The 19,458-nt window shown below is 42.2% G+C and overlaps 1 protein-coding gene across 6 annotated transcripts; it reads left to right on the top strand.

Moving 5' to 3' along the window:
- Positions 1–1,330: 1,330 nt before the first annotated feature.
- On the top strand, positions 1,331–11,438 carry LOC144195949 (homeobox protein orthopedia B-like). 6 transcript variants are annotated; one of them, XM_077715856.1, is made up of 6 exons: positions 1,408–1,480; positions 5,169–5,211; positions 5,402–5,569; positions 6,205–6,330; positions 6,632–7,107; positions 10,527–11,438. In XM_077715856.1, exons 2-6 carry the CDS (start codon positions 5,169–5,171, stop codon positions 11,088–11,090), a joined length of 1,377 nt encoding a protein of 458 aa, XP_077571982.1. In that variant the 5' UTR covers positions 1,408–1,480; the 3' UTR covers positions 11,091–11,438. The 6 variants fall into 6 exon arrangements, with proteins under 6 accessions (XP_077571979.1, XP_077571981.1, XP_077571983.1 ...); XM_077715853.1 differs by lacking the exon at positions 5,169–5,211 and having other exon boundaries at positions 1,331–1,480; XM_077715855.1 differs by lacking the exon at positions 5,169–5,211 and having other exon boundaries at positions 1,331–1,480; positions 6,647–7,107.
- The last annotated feature ends 8,020 nt before the right edge of the window (positions 11,439–19,458 follow it).

Consider the following 19,458-nt stretch of genomic DNA (forward strand, 5'->3'; position numbering starts at 1 on the left):
AGGCTGTCATTTGGTGCTAAGCTATTTCCAATTAACCCCCCCTTGCCACCCTTGTTTCCCAGCAAGCTGCTTTTCCATTAGCGTTGGGCAAACACCATGGCAGGTCCATTTAAAGAGTGGGCTCCACCCTCGGCGTGGAGAAAGCAAGAGGGCTCCCCCAATGGTGGCGGGGCGGGGCGGGGCGGGAGGGGCCGGGAGCCTTACCTTAGCGTATGCTAACGGTGACACGCGGCGGCTTGACGCGAGACAACAAAATGACTGGTAATTGAGGTAAAATATGACAAAGCGTGGCGGTCTTTGCGAGGGAAGCGCGGCGCATTACGCCATATCAGCTGGCTAATGCGACTGATTAATGAAAGATCAAGCTGGCGCTCACTCAGCTGATTCTGTGAAAAATGACTTTTGTGTTGTGCTTCCGACAAGGCGGCGGCGGCGGCGGCGGCGGCGAACGGCGGCGGCGGGCGGCGGAGGAAAGGACTATTAGCCGGAATCATTATCAATAGCCATATTTTCAAACTCTATTACGGCAATCAGGTTGCAATTTATTCAATAGATTTAGTTCATTTGCTTGTAATTGATAAATAATCCAAATTTATCAATGTACTTGCACACATTTCACTAACAATCAGGGAAAACTGCCCCATTTACCAGCTGACTTGCTCCAAATTACAACTAAATTGATGATCAATTAATCTTGGGAGGGGGAGAGCGCCGCGGAAAAGTGGCCCAGGGAGGGAGGGAGAAAGGGAGAAAAGGCTTGAGGGAGGGAGGGAGAAAGGGAGAAAAGGCTTGAGGGAGGGAGGGAGAAAGGGAGAAAAGGCTTGAGGGAGGGAGGGAGGAAGGCACAGACCTCCTCCCCTCAACCAGCACTCCAACCAAAACGGAGCCAACGGAAAAGACAAGAAATGAGGGCGCCGTAGCTAACAAAATCCCCCCCCCTCCCCCTCTTTTGCCACCAACACAATTGGCAGAGCTTTTGTGGTTAACAGAAACAAACCGTTGGCCGTATCAAAACGCTAAATGAACAAATCATAAATGGCTCATTCCACAAATGGAGGCCAGCCACGTAAGAGAGAAAATTTGTTTTCTGAGCACGAGACCATATCCAAGAAATAAAATAACAGAAATGAAGGCTTGAACAAATGTTCGAAGTAGCCATTGCTAAATCCATTTTTGTTCAACCGGCCTCCCGCTGACCAAATCGTATCTCGGTTACAGATTCAATCAAATTTCGATTTTGGTTGCCCCGCTTGGAAGTGGGCTGACATTTTTTTTTTCTTTATAATAAGCATCTCGTTTGCATTCTGTCCAAATAGATGCATCCGACTGGAAGACCGGAAGGTGAGGCCTTAATCGAAGGCTTCCAAGAGGCCAAGCCGCTGGCTCCATGGAGTTGTGTTGAAATCCCTGGTGGTGACGTGCATGTGCTACTTCCTTCCACCTTGGATCACAATACCAAGATGCTCCTATTTTTACACAAGTAAGTGCACTTTGATTCTAAAACACTAAAACCACCATCACGTGCTGCTAAAGCACTTTAGTCCAATCCCTCCCTCCCTCCCTCCCTCCCTCCCTTTTTTTCAACCTGACTTCATTTTTAATGTACATATTCATCTTTTTATGAGGTCTTATTTATGGGTGCACTTTATGGTGAAGCTTTCCATCTGCTGATAAGGACAATAAAGGCATTGAATTCAACGCCGCTGCGTTCCTTCTCGGTCGGCCCCAAGCAAGCCATCAAATGCTCTGCGGATAAAAGTTGCGTCGATCATCACCCTTACCAGACCGTACGAGCATATTAAACGCTTAATCCATCCCATCATTTCCCCCAATTGGACTCTGTTTGCCAGAAAGGCTGTGTGCCCAGCCTTTTCACTTTTTATTTTACCTTTGAAACTTTCCGAAAATGCGCTGCTCTCCCTATTTTAAATAGCGATATTTTTGGGTTGGTATTGGTGGCCTTTAGCGTTCTTTCTAGGCTAAGCGCACTTTAACGGCAAGCCGTCCCCATAAATCGGTTGAGAAATGTGCACTTTGCGTGCGTGTGGATTGTCATTTGCGGGGGATGCACTCCAAGTTCCAAACGGCCGTGCTTTTGGTGCCCCGACACTTGTATCAAATCAAACACAAGCCAATTCAGCTCCTTTAAGTGTTCCGTTTAATCAAGTAAATGGGACATTTCCAGGACCGGCAGGCACGGGTAAGAGGTCTGAATACTAAATAATACACTTGCGTATCGTGCCAATGATCTGGTGCATGCGCTCCCTGACCAATGCCTGCCTGCCTGCCGCTTGCAGTTATTTGCAAAGCTGGTCACGTGGGAAATGGGACGCCGTTGTTTTTGTCCTGGTCTCTTTCTATGAATATTCATGGCGTTGGCGAGAAGAAGCCGCCAGTGGCTTTTGCTTTCCCCGCTCTTTTTTAACGCCATAAGGCACGTTAATGCGTCATCTGTCGCGTCGCTTAGCCAAATTGTCGCCGTGGGCTGGCATTTTACCTTGATTTTGCTTAAAATTCCTTTTATGACAAGAATTTTTTCCCCTCTTCTAAATATCGATATTCTCGTATCGATTCAAAAAGGACCTGGAAACAAGCAGTAGCTTGCCGTACTTCCACTCAAATCCACTGGTAGGCAGAAGGCAGCCGCCATTCCCCGACGTGTAGTACGCGTGATTGGACGCGTGAGGGTGCTGTTTCTCAGCTCAAGTCCCATTGAAATTGGACCAAATTGACTATCCGTAGTAAACGTAATGCCCAAACAAAAACAAGTTTGATCTTGATATGTTTGTATTTTAGCCCCCTGGTTGTTGGTATACCTGGAATGATTTGACCTGCCATTTTTGTGACATGTTATTGAGGGCTTCACATCCTTTTTTGGCAGCGGTGGCCAATTCCGGTGGGTCCTGGATATGATCCAGTCTGTTTTCCATATTGGCACCACTAGTAAGAAGTATTGCTCCAACTTTTGCTTTTTCTTTTGACTGTTACCGCCGTTGAATAAGCGTCCTTTTTCCCTCATTCTCTGCCTGGTGGCTATTTTAAGAAAGGGCGAGCGCGGCTGGGCGCCGTCCGTGGCCACGGCCCTCCGCGTGACACACTCCCGCTCTTCGTCGTTAAGGAAATGGCTCTTGTTGGCTGATTATTTTATTTGGAGGCAGTGATTACCGCCATGCGAAATAGATCACGCCGCCGCGGAGGGCGGCAGGCCTAATTGGGGCTGGGGATGCGGGCGCCCGTGCGGCCGTGTAGCCCACTCGCCGGCGAGGGAAGCCTGTCACGAGCCATCCATCCATCCATCCAGCCGGAGAAATGGGCCCGGCGCATCAACCGTGCGCGCACACGCAAATGCCATTTCAAGCGTTTGTCCGGATGGAAAGAAAAAAATCGATTCACCCCCCCCTTAACCAAGTGAATGTATGTGCCTAAAAAGTGATAGACCTAATACCAACCCCAACACTTTATTTTCTTGTCTTATTCTGGAGGAGAGGGAAAAAATGGGTTGAAGCCATTTGGACAAAATGCAGCAAATTTGCGACAACCAAAAAAATTTAAAAAATGCCACCAACGTTCTTCCCCAAAATTCTTCCCAAAAATGGAATGTGAGGACGTCATTGGAAAATCATATATACTAATATTATGTACAAATATATACTAATATTATGTACAAATATATACTAATATTATGTACTAATATATACTAATATTATATACTGATATATACTAATATTATTTACTGATATATACTGATATTGTTTACTAATATATACTAATATTATTTACTAATATATACTAATATTATATAATAATATACTAAGAGGAAATCACTAATATTTGTTAATATTTGTCTATCCTGTCTTTGTCATTTTGCAGCGATGTCAATGTTTGCAACGGAGCTTTAAAATTGCAACGCTTTGTTGTTAAGCATGGATTTCCTCTCTAGGCGTGTGTGTGCATGTGTGCGTGTGTGTGTGAGAGAGAGAAAGGCTGGCGTGCACTCAGATGCGGCGCATTAACCCGCGTGGACGGCGCGCGAGTCTTTCCAGTGTAAACGAGAAAGATTGATGTGCTTGGTCCAGTTAGAGAGGCTGAGTGAGACATAGAGGCCGTCCGTACAAGTGTCTGCCTCTTATTACCCCAATAAACTTGGATTCGGCAGCAGATATTGCCCGCGTGTGCGCGCGTGTGGGTGTGCGTGTGTGTTCGTACGTGTGTGTTTGGCTTTCCTCTGGCCGAAACAAACATTTTAGTTTGTTTGTTTTTAATCCACACGCCTTCCAAATATACACAATTGACGATCTTTTCAATGGCAAAAAAAATGTCCCCTCGTTTCATAAGCATTATTTGTTTATTTTCGCACGAATTTGAAAGAAAAAATCTAATTTGCTCCATCGTTACAAATACACCTCATTTTAAATCCAATGTTATGGATGAAATTGTTGTACATTTCCCTGAATTAAGTAAATATTTAAAGGATTCCCTTGGATTATTATTATTATTAGTTCTATTTTCCGATTTAAAATATTCAAGTTATCTGTGCCTTTAATTGTCCGTGTTGTTATTGGGACATTTGCTGGTTAATAATGCTGCAGCCGAGTCAATGTTTTTATGTGAGATTGAAACTAATGAATAGAATCAAAGCAAAACTAAAGATGGACTCTACTATTTGTCTCAGGTCTTTATTATTATTGTTATTATTATCATTATTATTATTGTTATTTTGTATTATTATTATTGCTATTGTTGTCGTCAAATATGTTCCCATCTTGTGTCATTTCCACACATTTGCTCATTGGATTTGGGCTCAAAAATAATGGAGCCATTGAAAGGCAGCTGGTATTTAATAGCATGCAATTAATATGTCCATTTTTTTTTTGGTCTTGCAGCAAAAATTCTTCGAAGCGATGGAAGCGACAATTGGAATTTGGGTTAGCTGATTTCCCCCCGTTGCTTTCGTGGTCTTGGCGCGCTTGTTTAAATCCTAAGCCTCCCTCTTTGAATTTACGGTCTAAAAAATAATGACGATGATTACCACGACGGCCTTTTATTTTCGGATGTTCCGATTGTTTCAACAGTACCTCCATTTGCTGCTTCTTCTGTTTTTTTTTTGTTTGTTTTTTGTTTGCACGCTCCCTGCATCCCTGCATCCCTGCATCTCTGCATCCCGACAGATGGAGCGGCGTCGATCGGGCGCCTCCTTTGTCGTCCAGTCCGGTCGGTCCACTCACTCCCGGCGGAGGAAAAGGGGGAGAAAAACGGGAGGGAGAAATGATTTTTTAAAAAAAAGAAGGGCAAATTCCTCCCAACCCCCCTTTCCTGCCGTGACGAGTCCCAGATCAATGGTCGTACCTTGTTTTAATTGCAGAGCGTGTGTGATTTTTTTTTTTCTTCTTTTTTCTTGCAGGCAAAAGCGGCCCTAAATGCCTCTTAATTGGCGACACCTTGAGGAAAAGTCGATGGCAGTTAAAGCGGGCCGATCGGCGGGCGGATTCGACGTTCGCCGTCCATCTGTACTCCTTTATTTATTTACTTGGTCCATTTGTCTCCGCAAATCACCTGCCAGCCGAGACCGGTACGCCTATTTGTTTGTTTTTCTTTGCCGTGAGCGAGCGAGCGAACGAACGAACGAATGAACGAATGTCGCCGTCTTTTTGGCCTTGCTTTCATTTGCTTTACGGAACCGATTTGTCTTGTTCCGTTTTTGTTTTAACTCATGGACGTCGACGGGCGTCCAAATCGTCAACTCGGCCGGTATTGATGGATTGGACGTCCGTTTATGTCAACGGGGTCGGACGTTAGCGCCGAACGAGTTAAATAAACAAACAAGCGGCAGCGTTTTTCTTTAAGGTGGAATAATTTGAGCATGAAAACGCTAATAAATCAGAGGATGCTACGGCACAATTGAATTGTACTGATTTTTTTTTTTGGCCAACACCCCCCTCCCCCTCCGCATGCACGCATTTACTTTAAAAATAACATGCTCGCACACACACACGCACAGGTGGGCGGGTTAGGGTTGGTTTTGTTGGCTTCCACATCCTGGCCTGTGATTGGTTGTGATTTGAGGAAGCCGACGGCGTCGCTCGACTAATAAGCGCCTCCCAGCCTTTCTAAGGGCCATTATAATGCAAGAGAGCTCCTTTTTTTAAGCACAAAGCGAATTTTGCTTCATTTACAACATCTATGCCCCTTGAATTGCCCCCAAAGTTTGCAGGAGCCTTGCGCCCGGACCTCTTTTCGCCCTGGAGCGCTACGCCATGCTCTCCCACGCCGACCTGCTGGATGCTCGGCTCGGTGAGTTCTCGGCTCTAAACCCGGGAGCTAAACTACACTGTAAGACTTTAACTTCTTCTTATTTATTTCATCATCTTGTGTGTGTGTGTGTGTGTGTGCGCGCGTGTGCATGTGAGTGTGAGCGTGTACGTGTGTGTGTGTGTGAGGGGGGGGGGGCACGCGCCCACCCACACACACACATACACTGATCAATGGAGTGCATATTTAATGACGTGCGAGTGTTTTGCCCGAATTAGGACTCATTTGACAGCATAAATGTGATTAAGACGGGCCAGCTAAATGAAGTTCATTTATTTTTTGGTCCTGATTTGTTTTGTTTTGGGGGGGGCTTTATTGACAGTCTGCCTCCTCTCAGGGATGAAAGATGCGGCCGACCTACTGGGACACCGAGAGGCTCTCAAGTGTCGGCTCGGTGGAGGGGTGCCGGAGCCGGGACATCCGGGAGACAACATGGCCCCCGGCGGCGGCGGCGGTGGAGGTGCCGACTCGGTGGTAGAGGGAGCCACGCTGCTGCCGGGCGAAGATATGGCGACGGTGGGCTCCAATTCAGCCGGTATGCCTGTGAACGGGAAGGAGCCCGACAAGCAGCAGCAGCAGCAGCAAACTGGCCAGCAGCAGCAGCAGCAGCAACAACAACAACAACAACAAAATTCCAACAGCCAGGCCAGTCAACAAAAACAAAAACGCCACCGGACCCGCTTCACGCCGGCGCAACTCAACGAATTGGAACGAAGCTTCGCCAAGACTCACTACCCGGACATCTTCATGCGAGAGGAACTGGCGCTCAGGATCGGACTCACCGAATCCAGAGTTCAGGTCAGCCATTTTCTTTTCTTTTCACAAATACGTCATTTCGGCTCGCCGGAAAGAAAAAAAACATGCAAAACTCTACTTTATTTCGTCGATCTTTACGTCCGTCTAAATGATCGTCAAATAATTATTTATTCCAAAAATAATTTCGTTATTTTACTTGCCTTAACTCGGATTAAATATTGCAAAATTAAAATGGCGACTTTGTGTTCAATTTGAGTTGAGGTGAAAAGGCAAGATTTTATTGCAGCTTGCGAAAAAGAAACAAATAGTTTGATGATTTCGTCAGCTACAACTCGAATCAACTCATTTTTGTAAAGTAAACATGCCAACAGAAAAATATTTCACGACAACCTACGACCAATAAAAAAATATTTTGGAGACGCATCAGTGCCAAACTCGCCGACATTTCATTTTTATTTTCAATTCCATTAAACTAAAATCCGGATAAACTCCTCGGATTATATATTGTGCAATAAACAGCCGAGCACGATTTAAAATATGAGCTAAATGACCAAGGTGAAACAAAAAAACTAAAATGTAGTTTGGTTTTCATTTCGTTCTTCTTTTCATCAAACTAAAACTCAGAAAAACTCCTCCGATTTAGTTTTATAAAATGACCAAATGCCAACATTGTATTAAATGCGAGTTAAACGTTTACAGAAATGGTTTCATTGCAGCCTACGAAAAAGAAAAAAATAGTTTCCAAACGACAAAGCTTCATTTCTTTTATTTTTCATTCAACTAAAATTTGCATTCACTTCTCAGATTTTGTTTTGTAATTTAAAAAAAAAAATAGGAACATTTTCCGCAATATGAGCTAATGCCTAAAGTGGAATAAAATCAAGAATAGTCTCATTGCAGCCTGCAAGAAATAAATACAATCGTTAAAATCTAACCTCCATTTCGTTTTTTTTCTGTACAAATAAATATGCGATCATTATGTGAAATATGACTAAGATTAAATCAAATCGGTTCAATTGCCCGTAAGAGAAGCTTTAAATTTCATTATGCTTGTCTAATTATAATTAAAAAAAACATTGAATTCAATTCAAAACCGTTAGTACCCACTTTTATGTATTTATTTTTTTCATCAAACTCCTCCGATCGACTTTTGTAAAATAAATATGAGACCGTATTGTGAAATGTGAGCTAAATGACTAAGGTGGGGGAAAAAAACAAGAAAATGTTTCATGGCATCCCCAAAAACTAAATGAAGTGATAAATGTTCATACAGAGAGGAACATTGCATTTAAAAAAATGTTGATATTTTATAATCCAAGTGCAAACACAAATGGATTATTTCTCCTCAAAGGTTTACAAAAATAAGGGTCATTTCATTTAATGATGACGTCAATATTTGGTATTTTTTTAACACCCTGTAAACATAGCAATATATTTATATATCATCATTGACATTCCGAAGTAGACAAAAAAGAAAGCACACTTTATTCCGTTTGACGGTATTGAAATGTAAATTGTGTTACTTGAATTTTAGAAAACGTTATACATTTAAAAAAAAAAAGTCATCGTTAAAAAAAATAATAATACATTCATGGCAAAAACATATTTCTCATTACGCCAGTGTGCAGCAGGTAACAATAAAACAAAATGATCGAATTAAAGAAAAAAAATCTTTCCCAAATGTAAACGTCAATTAGAAATAAACGGCTACTCGGAGTTCTTCTTTATTATATTGCGAAGGAACGCCTAATTAAGCAAGCGATAAAAAAAAACAGTTAAAGCTTTGCCATAATTTGCTGAAACGGACGACCAAGACGCCCGCCGCGCGCTCGCTCGCTAGCCTTCGTCCAAATAAATATTCCATCAACAAGCTCTTAATAGAATTCGAGGAGAATATCTATAGTAGTGGTCCTTTTTTTTGTTTTTTCAACGGGATGAGAAATTGCATTTTTCTTGGTGGTGCTCATGTAATAACCTCGGCTGCATGCGGCGTCACGCTTGGCCGCACGCACGCACGCACGCACGCACGCGTGTGTGTGTGCGCCATAGCGAGGTGATCAGCCTCCCTCGCTCGCATGATGAAATCTTTACGAGCGACGCCTTTTGTGTTGTCGCGCCGCAAAAACCGTCTTGCTTTTTTATCGTCGCTCGCCCGAGAGGAATTTAATCGGAGTTAACGGTAACCCCTCCGTGGAAATGTTAACTAAAATGAAATGGGATCAAACATTTTGGATTGGATTTGCGGGCCAAAATCAAATGGAAAATGTGCACTAAACAGGTCACAGTTTGCTTTTGCCAAAATCCTACGCGAGGCTCAAAATATGGCATTACATCTATGGCATTCTACCCTGAAAATGTGTGTGATCTTGGAAACTAAGCGGGTTTGGCCCCGGTTAGTACTTGGATGGGTGACTGCCTGGCAAAAACAGGTGCTGTAAGCTTGCTCTTATGTGCTCTTTTGCGTGTAATCTTTGCCATTTCTCTCTTTGTAGGTCAACAAATGCTCTCCACTTCCAGGCGCTTTATGCTTGGACTCAGTCAGTCATGGAAGACGGGCCCCGTGGTTAAGTGGTTAGTGTGTTGGCCTCACAGCTATGCAGCTGTGGCCGCGTGGGTTCGCATCCCGGTCCGTGTCCAAGTACCAGGTGCTGTAAATTCTTATATATTACCAAGGTTAACCTTTGAGAAGCCGTGGGATCTGTAATTTGTACCAGATCTATTGGAGTCCCGTGGCTCAGGTGGTTAGTGCGTCGCACTAGGAAGCGTGGAGCTCTGGCTGCGTGGGTTCACATCCCAGTCTGTCCTGTGTGGAGTTTGCCCTGCCATCAGCTGGCCACTGCTTTGGGGTTCCATTTTGGATGCACTTCTCCACTTCTGGTGGGGGAGGGGACACCAAGACTTTGGTGCACCCAAAATCCAACCCTAACACTGAATCAGTGATCACAGAGCAAACTCCACAAAGGAGGGACTGGGATGTGAACCCACGCAGCCACAACTCCACGCTTCCAAGTGCAACGCACTGACCACTTAGGCCACGGGCCCTCATTAGATCTTGTGTAAGAGATCCCACTGCTTCTCAAAGGCTAACCTAGGTAATATCAAAATCTACTGGCATCTTGGTATTTGGAGGCCGGGACGTGTACCCACGCAGCCGCAGGTCCATGGCTGTGAGGCCCACGCACTAACCACTTAGCCACGGGGCCCGACTTAATTGCCTGAGTCCGAGCATACTCGTAACAGGCAAAGTGGGCTTTTTTGTTGAAGTGAGTGCCATTTTTCGACCTGAAAAGACAGATATGCCAAACGTTACACCCAAAAACTTGAAATTGGAGCTCAATCCAAGAAAATTGTCAAAATGACGGGCCTATGAAATGGGTACAAATGATTCTGCTTGAATGAAGAGGTCACCTTAAAATGGCCATGTCTTTTATTGAGGACATTTTTTTGGTTTTCTTTTGCAGGTGTGGTTCCAGAACCGTCGCGCCAAGTGGAAGAAGCGGAAGAAGACCACCAACGTGTTCCGCGCCCCGGGCACGCTGCTGCCCACGCCGGGCCTGCCGCCGCAGTTCTCGGCAGCGGCGGCGGCCGCCGCCATGGAGAACAGCCTGTGCTCCTTCCACGCCAACGACTCGCGTTGGGCCGCCGCCGGTATGCCGGGCGTGTCGCAGCTGCAGCTGCCGCCGGCGTTGGGTCGCCAGCCGCCGCCGGGGATGGCGCAGTCGCTGTCGCAGTGCAGCCTGGGCCATGGGCACGGTCACGGCCACGGGCACGGTCACGGCCCGCCGCCGCCGCCCAACTCCATGGGCCTCTCCAACGGCCTGTCGTCCAACGGCTCGGGCCTGCAGTCGCACCTGTACCAGTCGCCTTTCCCCGGCATGTCGGCGTCGCTCTCGGGGCCGGGCAACGTGTCGGGCTCGCCGCAGCTGTGCGGCGGCTCCCCGGACAGTGACATGTGGCGAGGGACCAGCATCGCCTCCCTGCGGCGAAAGGCGCTGGAGCACACTGTGTCCATGAGTTTCACCTGAGACGTGGGTGGGTCGGAGGGGAGGAGGTGACAAGGGGTCAGGAGGAGGAGTAGGAGGAGGAGGAGAGGGAGCCCATGGGAGAAGAGGAGGAGAAAAAACAAAAAAACAAATTAAAAACAGTCCACCACAACAATAACCACCACCACCACCACCCCGCTTCTATATACGTAACCCCATTATCGCCACGCGCTGGCCCCGAATTTAAAAAAAAGAAGAAAAAAAACGAGGCTAGGACCCGGCCGGGCTTGATTTGTAATGTTGTGTTTGAGTGAACTTGTGTTATGACGTCCAACGGTTATTTATGAAATGGACACGGCCTCGTTTGCGCTCCCGTCAAGCCCGCGTGCGCCGCCCGATTCACGGGCGCGCGCGCGCATCACTCTGCATGCCTGGGGAGGGTTGGGGTGGGGTGGGTGGGTTTTTGGGGTGGGGCTTTTCGCTTTCCTGGGCTCCATTCGGGTTAGGTCTATCTCCTGGCGCATCTGGAAACTATTCTTTGGCTCACTACTTGGGGAAAAGAGCCATCTTTCTTCAGTCTAGGCCTAAACTCGGTTTGAGGGTGTTTTTTGTGTAGATAAAGGAAACATTCTAGTGTGACATGTTTTAACTTATTGTATGTGCTATATTACTTGAGGCATTTCTTATTCAATGTTTGATCTTACAGCCCCACGCATCACACGGACGGCTTTGTACCAATTTCACAACACAACACAAAATTAAAGCACTTTTAAAGCATTGTCTGATGTCTTACTTGCGGTCCAATTGATCATGAAGATCAATCCTTTTTTTCCCCACTTCTTTAGAGCAGGGGAAATCATCTTTGTTACCCTCTCATCAGTGCAGTGCAGCAGAAATGGTGGAATGAGAAGCGCCTCGCATATTTCCACAAAGTCATTAACCCACCAGAGAGCGAGACTAATTGCGCAGTTGGGTTAATGCGAAGGGGGCACCTGCGGGTCCGACATAGTATAGTAAGGCTTTTTTTGTTAAAAAAAACGACATAGTATAGTAAGGCTTTTTTTGTTAAAAAAAACGACATAGTATAGTAAGGCTTTTTTTCTTAAAAAACGACATAGTAAAGTAAGGCGTTTTTTCTTAAAAAACGACATAGTATAGTAAGGCTTTTTTTTTAAAAAACGACAGTATAGTATGGCTTTTTTTGTGAAAAAAACGACATAGTATAGTAAGGCTTTTTTTTTGTTAAAAAAACGACATAGTATAGTAAGACTTTTTATTCTTAAAAAATGAAATAGTATAGTAAGGCTTTTTTGTTAAAAAAACGACATAGTATAGTAAGGCTTTTTTTTCTTAAAAAACGACATAGTATAGTAAGGCTTTTTTTCTTAAAAAATGACAGTATAGTAAGGCTTTTTTTGTTAAAAAACGACATAGTAGAGTAAGGCTTTTTTTGTTAAAAAAACGACATAGTATAGTAAGGCTTTTTATTCTTAAAAAACGACATAGTATAGTAAGGCTTTTTATTCTTAAAAAACGACATAGTATAGTAAGGCTTTTTTTCTGAAAAAAACGACATAGTATAGTAAGGCTTTTTTTCTTAAAAAACGACATAGTATAGTAAGGCTTTTTTTCTTAAAAAACGACATAGTATAGTAAGGCTTTTTTTTCTTAAAAAACGACATAATATAGTAAGGCTTTTTTTTCTTAAAAAACGACATAGTATAGTAAGGCTTTTTTCTCTTAAAAAACGACATAGTATAGTAGGGCTTTTTTTTCTTAAAAAACGACATAGTATAGTAAGGCTTTTTTTTCTTAAAAAACGACATAGTATAGTAAGGCTTTTTTTTCTTAAAAAACGACATAGTATAGTAAGGCTTTTTTGTGAAAAAAACGACATAGTATAGTAAGGCTTTTTATTCTTAAAAAACGACATAGTATAGTAAGGCTTTTTTTCTGAAAAAACGACATAGTATAGTAAGGCTTTTTTTCTTAAAAAACGACATAGTATAGTAAGGCTTTTCTTAAAAAACGACAGTATAGTAAGGCTTTTTTTCTTAAAAAACGACATAGTAAAGTAAGGCGTTTTTTCTTTAAAAAACGACATAGTATAGTAAGGCTTTTTTAAAAAAAAAACGACATAGTATAGTAAGGCTTTTTTTGTGAAAAAAACGACATAGTTATAGTAAGGCTTTTTTTGTTAAAAAACGACACAGTATAGTAAGGCTTTTATTCTTAAAAGAACGACATAGTATAGTAAGGCTTTTTTGTTAAAAAAACGACATAGTATAGTAAGGCTTTTTTTGTTAAAAAAACGACATAGTATAGTAAGGCTTTTTTGTTAAAAAAACGACATAGTATAGTAAGGCTTTTTATTCTTAAAAAACGACATAGTATAGTAAGGCTTTTTTTCTGAAAAAACGACATAGTATAGTAAGGCTTTTTTTTCTTAAAAAAACGACATAGTATAGTAAGGCTTTTTTTGTAAAAAAAACGACATAGTATAGTAAGGCTTTTTTTCTTAAAAAACGACATAGTATAGTAAGGCTTTTTTTCTTAAAAAACGACATAGTATAGTAAGGCTTTTTTTCTTAAAAAACGACATAGTATAGTAAGGCTTTTTTTCTTAAAAAACGACATAGTATAGTAAGGCTTTTTTTTCTTAAAAAACGACAGTAATAGTAAGGCTTTTTTTCTTAAAAAACAACAGTAGAGTAAGGCTTTTTTTCTTAAAAAACGACATAGTATAGTAAGGCTTTTCTTAAAAAACGACATAGTATAGTAAGGCTTTTCTTAAAAAACGACAGTATAGTAAGGCTTTTTTTCTTAAAAAAGACATAGTAAAGTAAGGCGTTTTTTCTTAAAAAACGACATAGTATAGTAAGGCTTTTTTAAAAAAAAAAAACGACATAGTATAGTAAGGTTTTTTTTTGTGAAAAAAACGACATAGTTATAGTAAGGCTTTTTTTGTTAAAAAACGACACAGTATAGTAAGGCTTTTTTGTTAAAAAAACGACATAGTATAGTAAGGCTTTTTTTGTTAAAAAAACGACATAGTATAGTAAGGCTTTTTTGTGAAAAAAACGACATAGTATAGTAAGGCTTTTTATTCTTAAAAAACGACATAGTATAGTAAGGCTTTTTTTCTGAAAAAACGACATAGTATAGTAAGGCTTTTTTTTCTTAAAAAACGACATAGTATAGTAAGGCTTTTTTTCTTAAAAAACGACATAATATAGTAAGGCTTTTTTTCTTAAAAAACGACATAGTATAGTAAGGCTTTTTTCTCTTAAAAAACGACATAGTATAGTAGGGCTTTTTTTTCTTAAAAAACGACATAGTATAGTAAGGCTTTTTTTTCTTAAAAAATGACATAGTATAGTAAGGCTTTTTTTTGTTAAAAAACGACATAGTATAGTAAGGCTTTTTTTTCTTAAAAAACGACATAGTATAGTAAGGCTTTTTTGTTAAAAAAAAACGACATAGTATAGTAAGGCTTTTTTGTGAAAAAAAACGACATAGTATAGTAAGGCTTTTTATTCTTAAAAAACGACATAGTATAGTAAGGCTTTTTTGTGAAAAAAACGACATAGTATAGTAAGGCTTTTTATTCTTAAAAAACGACATAGTATAGTAAGACTTTTTATTCTTAAAAAACGACATAGTATAGTAAGGCTTTTTTGTTAAAAAAACGACATAGTATAGTAAGGCTTTTTTTGTGAAAAAAAACGACATAGTATAGTAAGGCTTTTTTTTCTTAAAAAACGACATAGTATAGTAAGGCTTTTTTTTCTTAAAAAAACGACATAGTATAGTAAGGCTTTTTTTTCTTAAAAAAACGACATAGTATAGTAAGGCTTTTTTTTCTTAAAAAACGACATGGTATAGTAAGGCTTTTTTTCTTAAAAAACGACATAGTAAAGCAGGGCTTTTTTTCTTAAAAAACGACATAGTATAGTAAGGCTTTTTTTTCTTAAAAAACGACATAATATAGTAAGGCTTTTTTTTGTTAAAAAACGACATAGTATAGTAAGGCTTTTTTTTCTTAAAAAACGACATAGTATAGTAAGGCTTTTTTTGTTAAAAAACGACATAGTATAGTAAGGCTTTTTTTCTTAAAAAACGACATAGTATAGTAAGGCTTTTTTTTCTTAAAAAACGACATAGTATAGTAAGTTTTTTTTTGTTAAAAAACCACATAGTAAATTAAGGCTTTTTTTGTTCAAAAACGACATAGTATTGTAAGGCTTTTTTTTCTTAAAAAAACGACATAGTATAGTAAGGCTTTTTTTTCTTAAAAAACGACATAGTATAGTAAGGCTTTTTTTGTTAAAAAAAAACGACATAGTATAGTAAGGCTTTTTTTTGTAAAAAAACGACATAGTATAGTAAGGCTTTTTTTTCTTAAAAAACAACATAGTATAGTAAGGCTTTTTTTCTTAAAAAACGGCATAGTATAGTAAGGCTTTTTTTGTTAAAAAAAACGACATAGTATAGTAAGGCTTTTTTTGTTAAAAAAAACGACATAGTATAGTAAGGCTTTTTTGTTAAAAAAAACGACATAGTATAGTAAGGCTTTTTTTGTTAAAAAAACGACATAGTATACTAAGGCTTTTTTTGTTAAAAAACGACATAGTATAATAAGGCTTTTTTGTTAAAAAAAAGACATAGTATAGTAAGGCTTTTTGTTAAAAAAAACGACATAGTATAGTAAGGCGTTTTTTGTTAAAAAAAACGACATAGTATAGTAAGGCTTTTTTTTGTTAAAAAAAACGACATAGTATAGTATCTTTTTGAGAAAAACGACATTGTATAGTATTTTTGTGTCAAAAACGACATTGTATCGTATTTTTGTGTCAAAAACGACAGTATAGTATGGCGTTTTGTGTCAAAAACGACATAGTATAGTATTTTTGTGAGAAAAACGACATTGTATAGTATTTTTTTGTCAAAAACAATATAGTATAGTAAGGCTTTTTGTGTCAAAAAGAACATAGTATAGTAAGGATTTTTTGGCAAAAAAACGACAGCCTCATTAACATTCGCTTAACCGCGCTTCTCTCAGAAATTGTGATGGGCCAGAGGTTCGAGTGGCGTCAACCAAGGGCCAAGCCGCGCGTGTCAATGTGTGTGTACGTGTGTGTGTGTGTGTGTGTGTGTGTGTGTGTGTGTGCGTGTGTGTGTGTGTGCGTGTGTGCGTGTGTGTGTGTGTGTGTGTGTGTGTGTGTGTGTGTGTGTGTGTGTGTGTGTAGGGACAACGCCTCACCACAACAAAAGGACTAATTAGCAATCAATTACTGGCGTGTTTCTGTTCTGCACCTTTTATATGGTTAGAGTGGCGAGCTGGTTACGGCTTGCCTCCTTCAGATGGCCCATTCACACACACCAACCCACACACACACCCACACACACCCACACACCTGCTCCTTTTGTGGGTGTGCGCTACAACCGGATGACACCAGCTTTGAGTGTTTGGATACAAGCAGCGGGACGTCTACTTACGAATGCTTCCGCCTACAAAATATTCAGCTTAGGAAAATAAAATCGCATAGCTAACTCTTTGGTCCAAGATATGAAAAAAAACGTACAAAAAGTCAAAAATCTGCCAGGATACTTTTATGGTAGAAGCATCAAATGGATGCATTTGAAGTGGCGCTGGATTTGCATACAAGCGGTTAACCGATTCAGTGCCATGGAGAGAGGGAGTGGCATTTGGACGGGGACGAACGCTGCTGCTGATGACTTGCAGAGAAATGCATAAATAAAAAGGGGAGAAATTGGCGCTGGGGTGTCACACGCACGCACACACGTGGGGGCCCCGAGAGGGGGCCCCCAGAGAGGGCCTCTGGCGCACCATAACAAGTTTGCATCTCAACAAGCCACATCCATCATCATCAACACTCACATCTGCTCGCTGCCTCGGCTTTAAATCTCGCAGTGAAGAAAAAAAAAAAAAGAAAAAATCCCTCCTCCATAGCTGTATCTTTTTTTTTCTCCCTCCCTCTCTCCCTCCCTCCTCGTTCATCTCCGGTCACCTCTCGTAACTCCCACTCCAGCCCGCTCTTGGATCTACATGGTGGGGTTTTGTAAGCGCGGCCTGTGCGCGTGTGTGACTTGTGGTGGTGCGCTTCCTTAGAATCAATATTTAATGATGATGTTATCAGTGGTTTTATGTGTAATTTAGCCCGCGTCAGTATGAATGAGACGCTGTCAGATTTATGGCACGCCGCATTTATTTTGCCTTAATGGCCGCACCAAAGCAAAGCCCGATGGATCGCCGTCAATTCTACGCCCGTGTGTGTTGTCGCCGGCGCCACCAGAGGCGACTTTGAATGGGGCCTTTTTTTATCGCGATACCATTTCCCAAAAGAAAAAGTAAGAAGAGTGGAAGCTCTACTTACCAAATGAGTTGCTTCCATGAGGACTTTCTTCTTCCCCTTCAAGTTTTCCTAAGAAGACACAAATTACAACATTGAATTGGCATCATCCTCAAGGTTAGCGAACCCCTCTAAAATCCTTAAAAATGATCAAAAGTATGCCAGGTTTGTATGGAATATTTGTGGCAAAAACATTCAATTTTCATCTGAAAGTCGCCAAAGGGGTGCCGGAGCCTATCCTAACTAAGCCATTTTGAAAGTGGCGAGAAAAGCAGAGTTTGACGTGACATTTGTTAGCGCGCGCGGCGCGGCCATTTCGTGGATTTCCCCCGGGCTAGAGGGCATCCATCAAAGGGCGGGCGCTTTTGATATTTGTCCCGGCCGACGCCGGCAAAAGTCCATAATTATGACGGCGTATCGCGCCGGCTTTTTCTCCCGATAACAAGTCATTTTTAATCCAATTAGGGCCCTCTAACGTGAGAGGCATAATACGGCGGCGGCCCCGGGGACACATGAGAGAATATGCGGGACATTTATCCCGACAGTCAATATTGAATTTCTCAGCAAGCAGCTGTGCCTGCTCTCGCTGACATTCTCCACCTCTGCACGGTGATCCGTCCTGATTAAAGCGGCTTTTCTACTTCATCAACATTCATTACGCCACCCAGCCGTGCGTGGCCACGCGGGCCGCCGCCGCCACTGACGCTAAACTTATACGCGCCTTACTGTACTTTTTGTCGGGGGAGCTAACTGGCCGGCTGGCTGACACGCCGACATCAAAGCTCAAAACTTTCCTCGAGTGGTGGAATTGTGACATTTCCGATGGCTCACCTTTGACCAGATTTGGACGGGGAGGAACGGCGTTGATTCCTCAAATTGTTGTCGTCAATGATCCAAGTCCAACCCGCCACGGGAATAACCACGGTGAGATGCCGAGGTGTAAAGAACACACACACACATGATCATCAGCAGCGCATACCTATAAAAGAGAAAAATAGATTTCAGTGAAGAGTTGCGAGGAAACCAAGGAGTGAATAAATCATTAGAAAAATAAGTGCCCTGCACAAAAATATTACGATACGAAGGTAGAGAATGTCAAAGTGATGGTGAGCTCACAGTTAGTCAAAGCGTAGAAACATGTTCCATCCAAAACATCTTTTAAGAGCCCTGGTTCAACGGCGCCATCTTGTGGCGGCTCGCGGAAAGGCAGCCCAACACGGAATCCTGGGATGAAACGCCTAAACGGGTTTGATTTCTTTTGTGTACTTTGGACGCAGACAAAGTGCTGCCATATCGGAGCCGATTGCAGTCGATAGACGCATTCCGCCAAGCGCCCTGAATCACTGTCATGGATTACGCGCCGCAATCAATGTTGATTAGCGCCGACGAGACGAGCCGCTTGGCGCTGATAAAAAAAAAAAAGCACGATGACGTTGGAAGGTACATGTAAAAAAGTCCCAGGCTTCCTCCACTCTCATTTACCTGAACAAATGAGCAAATGGGTGTTCTGAGCGAGAGAGAAACAAATAAGAAGAGTGGCAGCAGGAGACCTCCCCCGAAGTTGTGGGCCGGGAGTTGATTAAAGCAAGACGCCGTTAGCCATCGCTCATCATCAACACCTTTTCAACTAAGCACGTTTGGGAGGCTAAAAATCCATGGCCGGCTCTCGGCTCATCTCTCTCTGTCCGGCTCGTCCAAACGGGGCGGCTCGCCTCATTACGACCACCCGGACGACCACGCCTCCAGATACATGACGAGTGCGCACCCCGAGTTAGCAATCATCCGGCCCTCGCTTCCCACGGACGGCGACGGACGATGGCTCGCCGGCCCCCCGCGGTCCAAAGAGAATTTGACGAAAGCCGAGCTCCCACGCACTTTGCCGTGGGCAAGTGTACGGCAAAATGAAATCAAATAACCCGACAAACGTCTAAAGTCGTCGATGGCGCTTAAACATTCTTGTGCGATGAAATGTTCTGAGCGAATTTCAAAATCAGGATACTATTTAAGTATTCACAGTTATTTTAGGGTTGGGCTAA

Source organism: Stigmatopora nigra, chromosome 4 (genome assembly GCF_051989575.1).
Source record: "Stigmatopora nigra isolate UIUO_SnigA chromosome 4, RoL_Snig_1.1, whole genome shotgun sequence".
Lineage (NCBI taxonomy): Eukaryota > Metazoa > Chordata > Actinopteri > Syngnathiformes > Syngnathidae > Stigmatopora > Stigmatopora nigra.